This window comes from Prosopis cineraria, unplaced genomic scaffold, assembly GCF_029017545.1.
Source record: "Prosopis cineraria cultivar Desert tree isolate PC_DT_omini unplaced genomic scaffold, ASM2901754v1 PC3, whole genome shotgun sequence".
NCBI classification, from domain to species: Eukaryota; Viridiplantae; Streptophyta; class Magnoliopsida; order Fabales; family Fabaceae; genus Prosopis; species Prosopis cineraria.
The window spans coordinates 16,062,067-16,082,488 of NW_026555334.1; the positions used below are offsets into that span (position 1 = coordinate 16,062,067).

The 20,422-nt window shown below is 31.0% G+C and overlaps 1 protein-coding gene across 1 annotated transcript; it reads left to right on the plus strand.

Annotated features, from left to right (window-relative positions):
- The first annotated feature begins 3,087 nt into the window (after window positions 1–3,087).
- On the plus strand, window positions 3,088–19,258 carry LOC129305419 (uncharacterized). Its single transcript, XM_054945452.1, has 7 exons — window positions 3,088–3,363; window positions 4,131–4,211; window positions 4,537–4,741; window positions 16,936–17,415; window positions 17,811–17,957; window positions 18,080–18,504; window positions 18,644–19,258. The coding sequence occupies exons 1-7, from the start codon at window positions 3,088–3,090 to the stop codon at window positions 19,256–19,258; spliced, it is 2,229 nt and encodes a 742-aa protein (XP_054801427.1).
- Window positions 19,259–20,422: the final 1,164 nt, after the last annotated feature.

The window sequence follows — 20,422 nt, forward strand, 5'->3', positions numbered from 1 at the left end:
CCCTTAGCTTAAGATTCACCAACACAGACAACTATTGCAACACAAACATGCTCAAATCAAAGCCCCTTTATCTTAAACAACACATATATACATAATCGAGCTTGATTTCACAAAAACTCAGTTCAATACTTGCATATAACCCTATGGAAACTCATATAAACTTATATATATATAGTCTCAATTCAATTCATTACACAACCTTATAGTACATGGCTTCTCAACTCAAGTTGGTCCAGACTCTCTTCCCTTAGCCTAATCACTTCTCAGTCTTATAAACATGTAACCACGGGGGTGAGATAAAAATCTCAGTAACAGAATAACTTACTCCTATTGACTATTACATGCAACAATATGAAAGTAAACATAATATACCATTAAAGCCTCGTAAAGTAGTATTTACATCACATATCTCATTTCATTTCTAACTTTTCATCAATCCCAATGGATTCCATGTTATCTTAAGATATTTCATCATATTGCATAATATACTAGCATGATCTCTACCAATTAAACCTCCAAATCACCTCGACACGAAACCATATGCTCATCTCAGACCAATATACACTCTCATTAGTCCTGAGCTTACTTACAGTGGTAGAATCACCCGACCAAAGATATTCTAACATACCATACAGACTATGGTTTCCCCCAATACACATAATGAGGTGTCGTTGACTCCAACACCATATCACAAGGATACTAAAGAGTCTCTCATCTCTAAAACTATACGTTAATAGGTATTAAGGAGATCTTCTCCAACACCACACCTTTTAAGGCACTAAGAAAAATTGTTTCCAACATTGCACCCTAACAGGGTACCAAGGAAACCTTGTCATATAGTCTTTATTATCTCCCACACTCAGGTGAACTCTCACCCCTATAATCATGCTTTCCCAAACCATTTAAGGTTCTTGTTTACTATTATCACACTTTCTTGCACATTATATACAAAGGATATTTTTCATTTCAAAGCACACATTTCAATGCTCATTTAAACTAAAAGTATTTTCACACATAACAATCACTCAATGCTATAAAACATACTTAATTTGAAACCATTTCATGCATTATATAGCATACTAACATACAGTTACAATAAACAGTCAAACAAAGGAAGTTATTCAGTTACCTTAGCCCTTCTGTCACTAGAAAGGTTACCCATGAATTTTTACTATCACACAAGCTTATCTCAAGCTTCCTTTCTCTACTCACGCATCCAATATGCCAATCTGAACATATTTGGCACATTTTAGTCATTTGGTCCATTTTGACCAAAAACTCATTTTTACCACTTAGGGCTATATTCATCTGTAAACTCTTTTCCATTTATCCATTCTAATTCCATGACTACCCAATTACTACTTTACATCCCCTTAATCGATCTTATTTCTCTCAGATCATATTTTACCCTAACTTTCTCTCTCTAAAGGCTAAAATTGAGCTTATGGGTTCAAAGCTCTATCGTTCAACTTTAAACCAGTCATAAAGCTCTAATTTAACTTCTGAGAACCTTTTTACACTACTATAAAATAATTGATATATGATACCATTAAAAATGACGATTTTAAGAAAATTCATCATTTAAAATAAAGGCAGGTGATGGTTGTAAAATAAATGATGGGTGTTTTAAACACCCATCATTTATCTCATCAGCATATACGACGGGTGCTTTAACACCCGTCATATAATGCTTCAAATTCTGCCTCTGAAAAAAATTAAAAATTAATATTAACATAAATGATGGTCTTTCTAAACACATGTCATTTATATTGATGACATTATATGATGAGTGTTTTAACACCCATATATAATGTCTAAGTTTCTAAAATAAAGAAAAAAGAGACTTTATATGACGGGCATTTCAAATGCCGGTCATATAAAGTCATCACAACATATGACAGGCATTTCATATAAAGAGGAATAAATAGGCATTTAAATGCCCATCATTTATTCTTGTTTAAAAACTTTTCAGTTCCTTCTATTTCATATTCTCTCTCGCGTGCCCGATGAACTCTCGTCCCTTCTCTTCTCTACTTTCACACGAAATCACAAGTAAACCCATAAAGTGACTTCATTTCCATAGTCAACCATCAACCCCCACCTCTATTGTGTTTTTGTCATTGTCCTCGCTGTCATTCATCGTGCCCTGACTTTGCCATTGCTTTTCAACCCATTTTCTTCCAAGGTACATTTTTTTGTGTTTTCTAGCGTTTCTTTCAATATCCTTTGGTTTTTGGTTGTGAGAATGATTTATTCATTGTTTTGTAGAGTTTTATTGTTTGAATTTACGTAGTTAAATTTATATGTTTTCGTGTTTATAATGATTTATTACGTAGTTTTATTGTTGCTTGATTTTGGTAATGTAGGTTGTCGAAATTGACAATATATGATGTGTTCTTAGCTTGAGGATGCTAATGGAGGTTATGGGTAGCCTCAGAATAATTATGAGGATGAAAATGAGTGATCGAAATGTATATTCATGATCATTGTAATTTTTTAATTTTGAATGAATTTTTGAGTAATTTATTTTTTTAAATTATATGCCTTATTTGATTTGGATAGTTTTATCGTTAGAAAATTCATATTGAAATGTACTAGTATACCAAATTTCATTACAATTGGGGTTGATTTGAGTGACCAAAGTTGACGCGCGGTTTCTCTAAAAATTATAACTATTTTGTTGAGATTTTGACAATTGCTATAATGAATGATATTATCTTGGTATGAGATTACTACTGTAAGGTATGAGTAACATTAGAATGATAAATGAGACAAAAATCAATGATTAGAATTGATATTTATAGTATTTTTCTTTTTTTTTTGTGATTTTTCAATGATTTTTTTTAAAAAATTGTGTATGGTTGAAAATATCATTTTGTTGGATTTTGTTGTTGTTGAGATTGGGTATGATTGAATTTGGCTTATTGATATAAGATGTTAGGTTTAAAAACTCAGTTTGAGCTTGGAAAATACTTGTTTTTATGACGTTATACTGTTGAATTTTTTTTACATGTAGAGTAGTCAATTACTTTTTTAATCAATTTACCATTCATTTCTTCTTCATATCTTTTTTATTTTTGTAGGTAAATGGCTTCTCAAAAAAGTATTGATCCTAGTGGACCTAGCAATACTGATCCTAGCATTGACATAAATGACCAACAAATTCAACAAGAAGCAAATCAAATAATGAGGGGATTGACATTGATGAGCGAGGTGAATAAGAAAAGGGGTACTGGACAAAAATATGAGCTTCAATGGAATTACAAAGGTCAACTTATTAAGACTAATAGAAATAAATTTATCAGCTACATAGGAGTTGTGCTAAAGGCAAATGTGCCCATTACAATCAAGAGTTGGAACGATGTTAGTCCAATAACAAAGAATTATATTTGAAAGCAAGTAGAGGTAAAATACTTTGCTCATGATCATTATAATTAATTTTAATTACGTGACTACAAATCTAATTAATTTCTTTGTTTTACAGTCACCATTCGTAATTAATGCTAGTCGAATGAAATTTGTCATTCAATAAGCTGGAAAAGCAATGCAGACATTTCGGTATTTTGTTGGAATGAAATACATTAAAAAACTAGCCAGAAACATTAGTACTGAAGTTCCTAAATTAATAAGGCTGTTAGTCTCACAAGAACAAAGGGATGAATTTATTGCCCAACATTTCGAGGGGCAATTCCAAATAAGAACTATAATTTTTTATTATCAATATATAGATATTTTTTTGATCTAATTCTATGTGTTTGGCATAGGAATTGAGCAACCAAAAGAAAGAGTTGCATGAGAAAGATATGTACCCTTATAAGAAAGGGCGCATAGAATATGCAGGAATTGAGTAGCAAATGGTATGTTAATATTTAAGTCATATAATTTTAGTTTATTTTATTGATATGTGCACTATTAATATTCAACTTTATTTAAATGAATAGATCGAGTGAGAGGGTTCAGGAGCAAGTTTTGTTTCACGTCATAAACTCTTCAGAGAAACTCGAACCAATAAAGAAGGAAGTATTGTTGACGAACGTGTTTAGGAACTTTCTAACAAATATTATTTTATTATTATCATTTTTTCTTATAATCAATTAATAAACTTAACTTTCTCGCTATATGTTGCACAGGTTGAGATAGAGAAAAGTGGCCTAGCTGATGATGGAGATGTCTTAGACAAGGCACTAGGTAATCCTGAACACTTTGGTCAGGTTAGGGGTTATGGCTTTGGTGTCACAAAAAACAATATTTGGGACAAAAAAAAAGATTAAGTCAATAGAGGACGTGGGCGCAAGGGCTGAGATTGTTATACTAAAAGAGGACCTAGCTAGGCAACGAGAATTGATTGATACCTTACTAAAGGACAAGGAGAGGTGGGAGGGGGAGTTTCATATTAGTCCTAGCGGGAAAGGTAGTTTCAGTGTAACGCAGCCTGTTAAAAACTCCCTGAGGTAAAATAATACTTATTTATTTCACTTATGTTTCACAATTTTTATTTTCCATAGCATTAATATAGTATATTACTCATTAATATAGGGCAAGAATATATGTGAGTTGTTGGCACATAGCCTGAATCGTCACGTGGTTGCTATTGGTCGAGTCTTCAATATTCCTGGAGACACATTACATAATATGCCATTCCTTACATCCTATGTACGAGTTGCTATTGATGTGCCTAAAGATCTCAACTATCTATTACTTATTCCCACCGAGGATGCAGGGATTGTAGGAGAGGCGATGGGTAGGTTTGTTGGATGGCAAGCTACCAATGTTAAGATGCCAAGTCCAAAAAAAAAAGCTAACAAAGATGCATAATCCAAGAAAAAGATTGTGCTCTGATCTAGGCTTTCCTCAAAAATTGTCTCGCATGTAGCAATGCTAGAACAAGTGCCTCAATTGTCAAGCCAGCATTGAAATTTACTTCAGGTGTATGTAATGATTCATAGGTCTAATCCTTCGATCTTGCAAATCCTATTCGAGGTAGGAATATACGGTGCACCATGATATGATATGCTTTCGCTCGATATTATAGTTGAAGTACTGCAACATAAGATGACCAGCCTCACTATTCTCAGCTTTTATATATGGTAAATTATCTTTCATATATGAATAGTTAGTATTTTAAATATATACTAATCCATTTGATATATTAATGGTAGGTGCTTGCATGAAAAATTTATTGTCCCTTTTGGCTTATAAACGAAGTTCGTTTTTGTTAGTCCCCATGAGGTTGGTGCACATGCTTTAATTAAAAAGGACAAGATTTTAGATCAAGCCAAGCAATTAAGTAAACATTTTAAAGCAAGGGCTCAAAAAGGGACATTATTCTTAATACCATATTGCCAAGGGTAACCTACTTCTTACTTATATTAATGGACTTGTTAAGATTAATTTAGTCAATTAATTATAATTTTATAACACTTGTTAATGCTATTAGGGATCAATGGATGTTGATTGGCACTGAACCATATGGTAGCACTCCAAGAATATATTATCTTGATTCTCTTGGTGGAAAACCAAAGAATAGACAAATTTTATTGGAGTTGATTAATATGTAAGTGCAAAAAATAAGTATTTTATATATTTATTTGTTTATTTTTATATTGACATATTTTTTCTTTTTTTATTAGGGCAATTATGTTGTACTACACAAACACTAAACAAATAATTCCAAGGTCATTTATAAATTTCGATGCAGCCTATACTTGGAATATAATAAAGGTAATTAATATTATTTTTTAATTTAAATATTCATAATTTTTTAATGCATTAATATGTACTCGTTAGTTCTTTAATTTGTAGTGCCCAAGACAAATGAAAAATAACTTGGATTGTGGCTTTTGTATTATGAGGTTTATGAAAGACATCATTATCCATAATGAGAGCACAATTCCTATGATGGTATGCCAACAATTAAGTTTCACTTTATAATTGCTAATGAATTTAATTTATTAAAATAAATTTATGGTGGATAATTTATGTTTTATAGTACTATGAGGATTCCTACATTGAAGAATTTGGGCATGCACAAATAAATGAGGTAATTGAAGAGTGATGTCAGTACATATTCCAAATGTGGTCATTACACAAAGATGAAAATTAATAGATTTAGCGCAAGTAGGATTACTGTTTATAATTTTACTAGTTTTCGCTCATTATTTGATATTAGTTAGTAAATTACTTCCTTTGAAAAAATTCTATACATTAATTACTTAATAGATTAGAATAAGAGATTAATTTTTAATTCATTTTTTATTGATTATAATTCAATTTCAATTGATATTCATGTATAAAAATGTTGGAATTGCTGTCTAGTTATTATTTGTATAGCTGTTACAAGGAAGTTGCTATAAATAACATACCGTTATTTAAAAGAAAAACCATAGAATATATGACGGGCAAATATTTGCCATCATTTATTGTGACCAAAAATGATGGGCAAATATTTGCCCGTCATTTATTGTAACCAAAAAATATATGATGGGAAAATATTTACCCGTCATTTATTGTCTGGTAGAATAAATGACGGGCAAATATTTGCTTATCATTTATGGTAAGAATAAATAATGGATATTTTAAACACCTGTCATTTATTCTTACAGAAGATGCAAAAAAATATGTTTTAAATGATAGGTTATTTAACTGTTATTTATACAAAGGAATAAAGGATAGGTAAATAACCATCATTTATTTAGGGGGACTTTAAATGTCAGGGTCATAAATGACGGTTCATTTATAAGTAAAAAAAACCATCATTTATGTCATTTTTTGTAGTAGTGTTATTACTATTGGGTAAGAATCAAACCCCTCAAATTCCACCGATTTAATTTCCTCATAACTCATTTTCAGATAAATGTAGAATGGAAGGTAAGAGTTATATGTAACTTACCTGGCAAGTTACTGATCCAAGTCACCTTCCACCGCTCCAAAATGACTTAACCTAGCTCCTCAACCCTTCTCCTCTCTTTGTCTCGTGTGTTTCTCAAATTCTCTTCTTTGAAATTTCTGAAATTTCACGACTTATGAAAGCAAATTCTGGTCCATGCGCCGTGGCACATGCAGCACAAGCCACGGTGTGTGGCACAGTGAGATTTATTCTCACCACGCACACTTGCTTCAACCTAAAACGCACTCCTATCACCCATATCTATTCACACAACACATAAACAAGTCAAAATGCCAACTAATCATCCGAATCTCTAATCCCACTTTAATTTCTACTTCACCCTCGATTAACCTCTATACTTAGGATTAAGAAATTCAGGATGTTACATAGATGAGTCTTAATACATATAAAAGAGACATATGATACATTTATTTAATGATTAAAAAAGTGCTTAAACTCTCTAAGTTTTCATATTGAATCTAAGAGAATTTAAAAATTTCTCATCCTAAACTTCTTCACCTTCTCTTGATTCTTCATGCTCTTGAGGTTTTGTCTTCATCCATGATTTTTTATATCTGCACATATAACAAATATCTCTTCTCTTAATTTTGTAATCATCAAAACGCATGATCCAACACTCATAACACATTATCAACTTCAATTTCTAGCATCTTAATTATTGGGAGAAATTTCTAGCATCATAATTTCTAGCATCTTCTTATTTCTAACATAAATCTAGAGTATTGAAAACAATGAAAAGTGATAAATAAGAAGATCAATACTAAATATTCAATTAAAATGATGAAATAAGATCATATTGAAAATAATTTTAAAAAACTTTATTTCCAACCAAATTTTGTAATCCTTTTTAAAATATATAAGTGATGATTCTTAATTATAATTAGAGTTAATACAACAACATCCCTTATGTTTTGCTTAAAAGAAAATAAATACTTGTGCACTTCTCTTTCTCTCTCACTCACAGTATATTTGGTAATATCATTCTTTCCCTTATCTCATTTAATCTCAAATTTTAATTAACTTAATTCATCCCTTCTTGACCAGATTTACATCATTAATTAATGAATCGATACATCATTGTTGTACTAGAGAGAGTGTTTAGTATAGAAAATGCCACCTCTCTAATTGAAAAGAAAAACGAGAGATGGCATCTCCTCCAGCAGGAAATCGCACCTCTCTCCTATCTTAATTTTCTAAATATATCAAGAGGTGGCATTTCTTTCTAAAGGAAATGCCAGAAAGAAATGCCACCTTTGTTGCTTGAATTTACTCTTTTTTTGTTAAAAAAAAGGATAGAGATGGCATTTTTTCTTGAAGAAAATGTCATCTTTGTTCATTTAAATCAACAAACATGTCATTTTCTTTAGGAAGAAACTCCACTTCTTGATATGTATTATTTAAAAAAAATAAATAGAGGTGATGTTTCTTTCTAAAGGAAACACCACCTTTTTGATTTGTTTTTTTTTTAATTAACAAATGTGGCATTTCCTTTACTAAAAAGTGGCAACTCTTATTTTATTTTTTTTAAAATATTTTTATCAAATTTCATGCACCTAAATTTTTAACATACAAAAAATCCAGCTATACACATAAAGGTACAAAACATACGTATTATCTAATACAACAAAAAAGTTTACAACTATATTTATATATCTTGTTCCCCAAGTAATCAACACATCCAATGATAAGTTCCAATAGTTTTACCAACAATGACAATGTATATAGTGAACCTTATCTTGTCTTATTTGTAATCTTACAAGACAATTCAATTCAATTCAAATATGCAATTCAATTTCCTCCCTAATTTTACAACTAAATTACAGTTTATTTTGAACACATACCAAGCATCCAATGCTTTTCCTCCAAAACAAAGGATGAACACTCTTCAATTAGATCATAAATTTGCTCATCATTGTATTCCATGCACTTTGTGTTCCCATAGAACTATAAAATAATAAATAAGATAGGATGTCGAAAAACAACTAATAATTGTCCTAACCAAATAAAATTAAATGAAATGAAATTTTCATACCTTATAAGGATAAAAGTTTGATCAAGAGTGACCATATCCTTCATTAATTTCATAATATAATACCCATAATCCTCGTTATTTGATTGGAAAAAGGCATTAAAAAGTGTATATTTAAAAACTTAAAGCGCATCCGAGGGTCCCAAACCTAAATCGAGTGCTACTAGCATTGAATAAGACTTGAACCAAGTCTAATTGATCAATTATAATGCCTTTCTCCTTGGCATTACTAACTCATACACACATACCACACTAAGGTAATCAGAGCACCTCATGTGTTTGATCCACAAGTTAACTACGAGTTATTAAATTATAGGAATTTATTTAGAAAATAGTGATCCTAAAGTTTAGTAACAAACTCTCAAAGCTATATATATATATATATATATTATGCACAATGGAAGCATCCAAGAATGCATAATTACTATACTTACAAATGATAGCAAAATAATAATCTTCACCTAAATAGGACTATGTGATGCTGCTTGTATCACATGCGCCACGGCATGTGGTATAGAATCACAAACTCTTATGCTGTGTCATGCACCACAGCTCATGTATTAGATTTTGCTATCAAAACAACTTTGCTGATACAAACTTTCATAGTGCACCATTTTCACATCTGATGTCCAATTAAGGTGATTCAAGCGCCCACGCACTTATTTCAAAATCTAACTAATGACATAGCTTTTATCTCAATATGATTTCGCATCTAGAAATTGGACACTTGGATGCAAAATGACCACTTTATGTCATTTTTCCTTACCTGAGCATCCTAGAATCAAATCATATGTCATCAGCCATTTTTAAGGGCTTGACCACATTCAATGGGACACTTCACACCTAATTGACCCCATATATCATCAATAATGACAACACATACAATTTTGGCTAGTTAATTGTCTTTTCACACAATAGGGCCTTCAACAAATCATATAAACCTTCAAACATACAATTATGCAATTGCACAAGTATCCTAGCCCCCTTGTCCATGTAATTACATATATATATATATATATATATTCGAATTTGGTTGGTCACAAACATGCCCTTTACACACACACAGGGCTGTCTTTCACACTTTTCAACATATTTCACATGCATGACCAAATTCCACATCACATTATATACTTTCACACTTCAGGGCTAACACACACACTCAAGGGCATCTAATATCACATACGCATATGCATTCATATGGCAACTTCTAAACATACTAATTTACCACATTATAATTCATTACATAAACCTAGGGCTTCTAGTAGTCTCATTAATCTTAGCCTAGTTTTTTTCCTTACTACAATCAATCTCAAGACCTATAAAATATAAACTATAGGATGAGATAAACATCTTAATAACCAAGATAATCTAAAGCTATCTATTAAATAAAATAACTGTAAACAAGTAATAATAACTTTATTTTTCTCAAATTTTAAAGTTTGCAAGTAGCATATTTAGAACTAGTTTCACCAAATCATTGTTCATACACATATGACCATCCTAAGTCCATCCATCCTCTATACATCCCCAACTAAATTCGTAGGTGACTCAAATTTTTTCCTAAGAAATTAGTCCCCACCTAACTTTCTGAAGGTGAATCACTAAGCTAAGGTGTTCAATCTTATTTTAGGACTATGAATTTTCTCTTCACACATGCTAGGGGTGTCGTTAACTCGTAATCACTCCTTTACGGGTACTAGAAAGTTGCCAAACTGTCTGGATTTTTTATGGAACAATCCCTAAATTGGCTGTGTAATGCCCTCGCTGACATTACCATGTGCCCCACTAAAATTGATCTAATTACTTTGAAATCATTTAAGTTGTAAATATTGAAAGCATTGGGATCCCAAAAATTTTTAAAAATCATTTTTATAACTCACTTCATTATAAATCTTATTACACATAGCGGAAGCAATAAACCTATGTGCATTAAGGATCTGGAAAACATGCATATCATTAAAAAAAGTAAGATTTAGCATCGTGCACTGCGGCTCGTGCCATATGTGCCGCGGCATGTGGCACAGAGGCCACAGTTGCTTGATTTGTGCCATGCACTGCGGCATGTGAGTGCATTCGTCGCAGTGCATACACTTAAATTTGCTGTCAAATGATAGTTTTTGGTATGAAATTCAGATGCATGCCATTTCCACATATGATGTCTGATTGGAATGGTTTAAGTGCCCACACGAAGCTTGTTTCGAAATCTAACTAATGACACTGGTTTCATCTTAATCCGATATCTCTATCAAAAATTGAACACCCAAGTGCATTTGACTAGTTTCTGCCAAAATTTTGTTACTCAAGTGTCTCAATTTAAAACCAAATATCATTAGCCACTTTTTAGGCCTTGACCAAGTCCAAATGGACAATACACACCTAATTGACCATACACATGCACAATATAATATGCATATATAAATTTGGCCTATAAATCGCCCATTTCACCCTTTGGGCCAAATTCACATTTTCATTTCTTTGATATCATATATGGCCAAATCACTACATATAATCTCCACCCATATCATATTCATACATAATTATATTCATCCACTAGTCCATCCAGACATTTTATCATTCACACATATATAAGGGTTAGGGAGCTCAAACTCACAAAACATACCACAATTATATCTTTATACACATGTACAAATCCTATGGCAACTTATACATATACAAGACTAATAATAACCAAATTCATTACACCAAAACCTTACAAAGGCTTAGTGAGAAATCTCAACTTAGCCAATGTCTTTTGCCTTCGAATCACTAGCACCAGAGCCTAAAAAATGTAAATAACCACGAGTGAGATAATAATTTCAATAATAATTCATTAAATGCTTATTTTCACATATAACCATGACAAAGTAACAAAATAAAGTAATATCACACACACACACACAAACACAAACACACACACACACATCAAAATATGAAATGATTCCTCTTTTCAAAACAATTCCACATAAATACATACTAGCATGATCGTTTAGCCATCGAACCTCCAATGCTCCCCAACATGAAACCATAGGCTCTCCTGGATCAACCACTTATTGACTCGAGCACACTTTCAGTGGTAAAAACACTCAGTCAAAGGTAATCTAATTTATTTACGAACTATGATTTTTCTTCTTCACACACTTGTGATAGAAGCATCGTTGACTCCTAACCGCATCCTATCGGGTACTAGAAAATTGCCAGACTGTCGGGATGTCCCATGGTAATAGTCCATAATGTGTTATACTTGATTACCCATGGTACTAGTTTGTATAATGCTGCACCAGATGTCCTATGGTGCTAGCCTAACCATATGAATTTTTTACTCACATATCTCCACACACTCACATATCCCCACATATCCTGGGTGAACTCCCACCCCCTATGATCATACTCTTTTACAATTTTTACTACTTTTTCTTCACATTTTCACATCACTAACTTTTATACATAGTGACGTTTCCACTACTATTTGTGTTTGGTCATATTTCTTCTAATTTATCTTTCTATTTCACTAAATAAGTCAATTTTTTACTAAGCTCAATTCACTCTCCTTTTAGGCAAACTTTCAACATAATGACAAAACGTTACCAAATATTGTCATGTTAAGTTTAATTGTTTAAAATATTAATGATTGACACACACAAAATCATCATTTTGAGACTAACTGTGTTAGTACTAGAAAATTGAAAAATATATACTTGATAAAATCAAAGGATCAAAATAAAATTTTATATAAAGTTAGAGAATTAAAGTTGTATTTTATATAACTCATCTGAATGCGCATCAACTTTAATTATCCTTCCTTTTTTTTAATTAGAAAGCTTAGAAATAAAATTGGGTGGACAAGAGAAGATGCATGCAAATGCAAGGAAAGCACTGTTATTTGTCTATATCCAATAATTATATTTATAATTATAGGGATTGACTTCAATTTTAAGTTGACGGAAGACAAAGAATAATCAAAGATTCCAAGATGGTTCTTCTCTCCCCTTTTTAACCCTTACACTGCTTCGATTCCATTATCTATGACTATAGGCTTTAACATTTCGATAATTTCATCAAATAATTACTATTATTCTTCAGAGGCAGAGAGGATCAAGTATACTCCCTCTTCCTCTTTCCTCTTCACAAGTAATTACCATTTTCTGATATCAGGTAAACAAAAACCTTAGTTTTTCTTGTTATCTTTCTTTCTCTGTGTTCTTTTTTATTTACTTCAATATCATCATCCTCATCTTCTTCTTCATCTTCTGGTACTGTACGAATCATGAATATATCCTTGATAAGTTTTCGTTAAGTCGTCACAACCTTGTACTTATTTCTTATTATATATTATCTCCATTCTTATGTATCTTCCTAGTTTTCTCGAGGAAGGTCCAAATTGGTACTTTTGCTGCAGTTTATATGAAGCAATTCATTTAGATTTAAATTTGCATGCATTCAGTTTTTTTTTTTTTTTGCCCCTTTTAATTTGGCAACGCACGCATATGTACATTAATTAGTTAAAACTTCTTCCCCCCCCCCCCCCCTCTTTCTATTCTATAAACCCGTGACGTGCGCGCGCGTGCGAGCGTCTAGTTTAAAAAACACATTCCATGTACTTCCTTTTTGGCAGCCAAGAACCATCGGAGGATAAGTTGTTCTCTAAACTCGTAATTTCAGGTATGGATTATTATTATCAAGATTAATAAGCATCCTAGATTTTAAACTATTGTATGAATAACACCCTAGACTCTAAAATTTTAAAATATGTGAAAAAATTTCCTTACCTGCTAATTAAATTCCAAGTGTATAAAACCTCACTGTTAAGTTAAAAAAAAAAACCATCACTTTTGTAGTTGTGGGGCTCAGTCGCATGCTGATATGGTACTCATCTTAACCTTTAAAAATAATGATTGTTTTCTTCGACTTAATGGTAGGGGTTTTTAAGCACTCGAAATTTAAAAATTAACGAGAATTTTTACATATTTTAAAAATTCAAGATCTAAGATACTATTTGTAGGTTTTATATGTTAATTAACCTTTATTGTTGTTGTTGTTGTTGTTATATGAATAATGTTAAACGTACGTTACCCCAAGCAAGAAGATTTGAAAAGTAGTGGACTTCCGTCGCTAGTCAATATATAACTAACCATCACCGCATCCCTAAACCTGAGGACCTCAGGTGGCTATGGATAATATTTAGTTAAATTACAAAACAACTTAAACTTTCAACTATGATATGCAACTAATTATACCTTAGCCTTCAAAACTTGGTGTGGAAGTTTATACAAATAGCTTGCTTGCTGTTAAGTTTTTATTTGGATTAGTTGCAGATTACTTAAAGTTGAGGGACTATTTATTGCACAAATTACTCTTCAAGTTCGAGGAGTTATATCTGCACAAAAAACAGGGCCTTTAGCACTTAAAAAAAAAAAAACTTTTGACAGTAATTTTGCGGCTAAAAGTTTTTGTAAAAAGTTGTCGCAAAACTCTTGCTGCTAATGTTTTTTCAGGAAGTATATCAAAAAGTTAACTTTAACTTGTATGGATTTGGTCATTTATACAATTTTTATATTATGATAGTTGTAAAATACAATGGACTTTTAAATTAATCTGAAATGTATTGATGACTTAAATATATGTAACTAAATAAGAATAACTTATCCCTCAAATTAATTTAATTTTTATCAATATAATATGTTATATAATGCATTTTATTCATTTGTTTTTAAATTTTTTGAATCTTTTTTTCCTTCCTAAATAATTACACTTTTTTTTTTAAATAATCTACACAGTTAAAACCAATATTCTATTATTTGTGTCAGTAGATTTTAATTGTATTACTTTCTTTTTAAACAATAAGGATTAAATAGATAATTTAAGTAAATTAAGGAATTACATTGACAAAAGTTAAGCTTGGAAAATTAAATTGATAATTGAAATAAGTTTGAAAAGTTAAAAATTTTATTATTTCAAAATTTTAATATCAACAATTTTCATCATACCATACTATATTAACATAAAACTGAACATAAATCATTCATTTGTTAAAAAAAAATTTGAAAATTTAAGAATGTAACTTTTTATGTTGAAATTGAAATAGTTTTTTGCAAGGCAGTGAAAAGTATCAGGAAGTTGTATTTTTCCCTTACTATATAAGACGAGGATCAAAACTACCCCATGAACAAGCAACATCAATCCTAGTGGATCCCAGACATCAAGCCAATACTTCTACCATAAATAAACAATTTAATTAAGAATTCCACCGAGTTTGTTATAAAGATAGTGGACAATGTCAAAAGATTTAAAAAAAATAAACTAAATAATTGCCTTTCAAGATATATTATTTATTTTCTCTTTCGATTTTCATATATTCTTTTGAGTTTATTTTTACGCATTTAAAACATAAACAATTTTATCCACAAAAGAAAGAAAGAAAGAAATCAACAACCCATATAACTTGTATCATCAATAGTTTTAATAATATATACAAGCATTTTTATTTCATATTTAGGATGTGATATGTGACAATATATATTATTCGGAAACCATAGTCGCTCTTTTAATAGGCTTATTACTTTATAATAGTTCACTTATAGACCACCCACGTGCAGAGAAATAGCTATTACAATTGAAATGGCTGTCAGAGAAAAGAATTCTCTGCCACCACTCACTGATCGGGTCCAATGGGTGGCTTCAGCCCAATACAACTCTCCTTCTCTTGATCTTCTTCTGCAAGATACCAGTAATTTTCTCTCTCTACAATATAATATGATCTTCCTTTCCTACATAATTGAGATTTCAATTTTTTAATTAAGGCCTTATATTGACTTCAGTAGGTTCAGTTGATTTTTTTAAGAAAAATTAAGCTGTAGGTCTTTCTAATTTTCATCGATTTTGAACTAAATTTTTGTAGTTTATTTTATTTTAATCAAACCCTTATAGTTTGATAAATTAAATATATTAGTCTTTAAAACTTAAAATTATTTATGAATTATTAACTTTTTCAAAATAAAAAAATTTTTAAAATTTATAGATAAATTGATTTGATACTTTTAGCGAGAAAAGAAAAAAGAAAATTTGATTTAATATAATGTTTACAATTTTATTGATTTTTTCATGAAAATTATATATATCATTTATTTAGAAAACATAACCTCATTAAATAAATTTTGAATTATAAAAATTATATGATTAACTTTAAATTTTTATAGTCTTTTAATAAAAATTTAAAAATTCTTAACTTCATATTTTGAAATAAGAAATTTAAGGATTTCAATCCTTAGGATTTAACATATTTAATCAATCAAACTATAAGTATCCTAATAAGATAAAATAAATTATAGGGACTTGATTCAAAATTGAGGTAAACTAAAAGGACATACAAATTAATTTTCCGAAATTTTTATTGGGTGTACCTTTTGAGTAATAGTATTAAGGGATAATAAAACTTTTAGTCCCTCAAGTTTATCTTAGTTGTTAATTAAGTCTCTCAAATTTATTTTTTATCAATTTGATCCTTTATAGTTTCTTAAATTATCATATTAGTCCTTGAAACTTTAAATCATAAATTGACTCTCAAATTAATCTAAAGTGTAAAGTATATTCATAACTAACATGTATATGTAGCTAAATGAGAACAAATTAACTTTCAAATAAGATAAATTTTATCAATCTAATCCCTTAACATTGCACTTTGTTCTTTTATTTTTTTAAAATTTATATGTCTGTTATTTTCCTACTTTAATATTTACACTTCTTTTCATTAATTTATATGAAAGCTACCATCAATATTATATTATCTAATGTTACCTCTTCTTTAAACAATAATGATCAAATTGGTAATTTGGGAAAACTTAAGCGACCAATTGATAACAATTAAACTTGAGCGATTAAATCAATAATTGAAGCAAACTTGAGGGGCTACAAATTGACTATCTCATGGTATTATTGAAGCTATTATTCTATATCACAATGTGCCTTATATTTACTATGAAAGTTCTACTTGACTTCACTTCAGGAGAGGCAAAATACCAATACCTAAACTTATGTGTGCCTCTTTACAAATATGCACTGGAAGGCAATTGGGCAGCAGCTGAGCCTATACTGTTAAGTTATAATGGAATGCTTTTGAAAGCTGCCATAGCAAAGCAACACTTAACTGTGCTTCATGTTGCTACTGGAGCAGGCCATGTTAACTTTGTAAAGAAGCTTGTGAACTTAATGCATGAGAATGACTTGGCTTTGCAAGACTACAACGGCAACACTGCCTTTACTATCGCGGCTTCCATGGGAAACTTAGACATTGTTGAGATCATGCTGAGGAAATACCCATTCTTACCAAGAATTAGAGATGGAAATGGTCTCACTCCTCTTCATTCTGCTGCTTTACAAGGAAGAAATAAGATGACATTATTTCTATATGATAAGACTATAGCTGTATTTGAAGAAGAGGATTGGAAGAAGTTGTTCCTCACTTTAATCAACACAGGCATCTATGGTATGTTGGAACTAGGGTTATATGCATGCATGCATGACTCAATTGTTAAAGTATCTTTACATTAAACACAATACTCCTTTCGGTCTTTATTATAGGGCACCTTTTATAAGGATTTTTTTGGCCAAGATGTTTACACATAGAGAACCATTTATTACCATTTCCAATTTTACTCCTATTGTAAATTTAATTTTATGATTTATTGTACAACATATATATCTTTCTTCTTGTTAATAAGGGCAAAGTTGGAAAAATTTCTCTTTTTAAAACATTTAATCAGTTAATTGTCATTCATTGGTTCCAATGATAGCACCTCATAATAAGAACTTGATGGAATATATATCGTTGCTGATTTCATTTATTATTTGTAGTTCTTACTTTTTTAAGAAATTTTGCAGATGTAGCTTTGAAAATGTTAAATGATATGGAAACACTAGCCTTAGCGGAGAATGAAAATGGTGAGACTGGTTTGCATGTCTTGGCAAAGAAGCCCTTAAATTTGAGCTATCGTAATCAAGAATATCAAAACCAGCTCATGAGATCAGGTACATAATTAGCCTTATCATCACTTGATAGACAAAAAAATTTGCACTTATTCAACTATAGCCTATTAAAAACATATATATGTTCCTAAATAATTAATTTTGCCACTAATCCTGCATCCCAGGTTTAAAGCAGACTTTAATTCTTGAACTTGTTCGTCGTCTTTGGCAAGGAATTTACGAATTAACAAAGTCGGTGATAGAAGTGAGGAAAATCATAAACTACCCATCACAACTACTTTTTGATGCTACTGTGATTGGGAATTATGATTTCATAGCTGAACTTATAAGCTCTTATCCTGATTTGATATGGGAGTTGGATGATAGATATCGAAGTATAATTCACATTGCAGTTTTGCATCGCCATGCTGCCATTTTCAATCTTATCCATGATATTGGTTCAAACAAGGATCTTATAGTGACATTTATCGATGAAAGTGATGGAAACAATTTATTACATATGGCGGCAAAATTAGGTCCGCGTCATCAACTTGAGTTGGTCTCATCAGGAGCAACTTTTCAAATGAGACATGAATTATTATGGTTTAAGGTATGATCTCTCCTTTATGGTTCATGCCAAATAATGATTATGCTAGAGCTTTTAATTTTGTATTCTTATGATATATGGTTCATAAGTCATGTTTAAGATCTTAAATTCACCTCTAGACAACATTTTAATATGTTATTAGGAGGTGAAGAAGGTAATGCTACCAGGATACATTAATAAGAAAAACTTTGATGGCATAACTCCTAGTGAGTTGTTTACTATGGAGCATGCTGGATTACGAAAAGAGGCAGAATGTTGGATGAAAGGGACAGCTAAGTCATGCATGCTTGTTTCAACTGTCATCACTACTGGAGTTTTTTCTGCAGCAATCAACTTACCAGGTGGCAATAATGATGATACAGGAACTCCTAATTACTTGAACACACTAGCATTTTTGATATTTGCAATATCAGATGCTATTGCACTTATTTCATCTTCAATTTCTATATTAGCCTTTTTGTCTATCCTTGTGTCACGTTATGCAGAGCGTGATTTTTATAAGTCTTTGCCCTCAAAGTTGATATTAGGATTGGTAAGTCTCTTCATATCCATAACAAGCATGATGATAACATTCAGCAGTAGCTTCTTCATAACATATTACCATGGCACAAAGTGGGTTCCCTGCTTCATTTTAGTCCTTTCTTTTTTACCAACACTCATATTTGTAGGTTTGCAATATCAACTTTTGTCTGATATCATTTACTCAATGTATCATCTAAGAGTTGTATTTCAACGTACTAGACATATGCTTTGCTAGAAAAGTAGAGGCTATTTGAATGATCTTGTATCTATCTATCTATATAAACTCATTTATCTCTAATTACAATAGTATTTATAGTTTTAATGGAGAATATATTAATTTATTTATTTTTGGTTGAGCCATTTTATTAAATTATGGAGAAGCCTTGCAAATAGAATAACAATCTTCACGCACCTCCTTGCTAACAAATTTATGATTGGAGCTATCATGTGAGACTTTCTTAGGCTTTGCAAAATTTGAGTAGGCACTTACTAGCATGTATCAAGTCTAGTAACAATTAGATATTATAGCCTAACTATGATAGTTAGAAGCTTGCCATTGATCACTAGGGGATGGATTAGATGATTGACTACCTTGATTCATCTTCATTAACTCATAAAGCTGGTCAATTTGACTTTGCATTTAGTCTACCTTTCATTGCAATATGACAATCATTTCTCTCTGACTTCAATTCTCCTATTCTAATTGTGCCATCCTAGTATTTGAGGCATATCTTACACCAAATTTTGCTTTTGAAAAGAAAGAAGCAGACCCAATCATCAAGGAAGAGGTAGGGGCTTATACCCAAGCCACGAACACATCCATGACACTCTTATTCCCTCACTTGTATAAAGATTTCATATGACATGTTGTCTACTTATTCGTCACACGACCTCACTTGGGATTACTTCTCATGCATTTTATCTTGCAATGTATTAGCATTTAAAGTTTAGTAATTTGGAAATGAAGATGCAATTATCGCTATAATAATTAAATTTTGTGCTATACTTACTATTTCAGCTTGGGTAGCCATAAGGATAGTCCCATCCTTGTGAGTGTGTGTTGCCACAAATAGATATATATGATTTAATTGTTTCTCACTATTTTTTCCTGTGTATATAAAAATTGAGTTTATTATTTCAAATTCAACATGTAATTTATTGTAAACTAATATGAATATAACTGACCAACTCCTTTTTTCTGGCATTCATCTTTAATCCTCCGATATGGAAAATAGCTTGATGGGATTGACTTTTCTTGCACATTTTCGCAAAGGTCCTACAAATTTTAACAAATAAGTATGTTAAAAATATTTTAAAAATTAATGATTAAAATAATGAGTTGTACTACTTAAGCCTTGGGTTTCATACGATGATCCACAAATTTTTTTCAAATCCTTAA

Excerpts from the sequence above, each read along its gene's own strand:
- LOC129305419 (XM_054945452.1), top strand. The coding sequence starts at position 3,088 with ATGGCTTCTCAAAAAAGTATTGATCCTAGTGGACCTAGCAATACTGAT. Across the intron at positions 3,364-4,130 it reads CAATCAAGAGTTGGAACGAT|GTTGAGATAGAGAAAAGTGG; the intron begins GTTAGTCCAATA and ends TATGTTGCACAG. Across the intron at positions 17,416-17,810 it reads AATCAACACAGGCATCTATG|ATGTAGCTTTGAAAATGTTA; the intron begins GTATGTTGGAAC and ends GAAATTTTGCAG.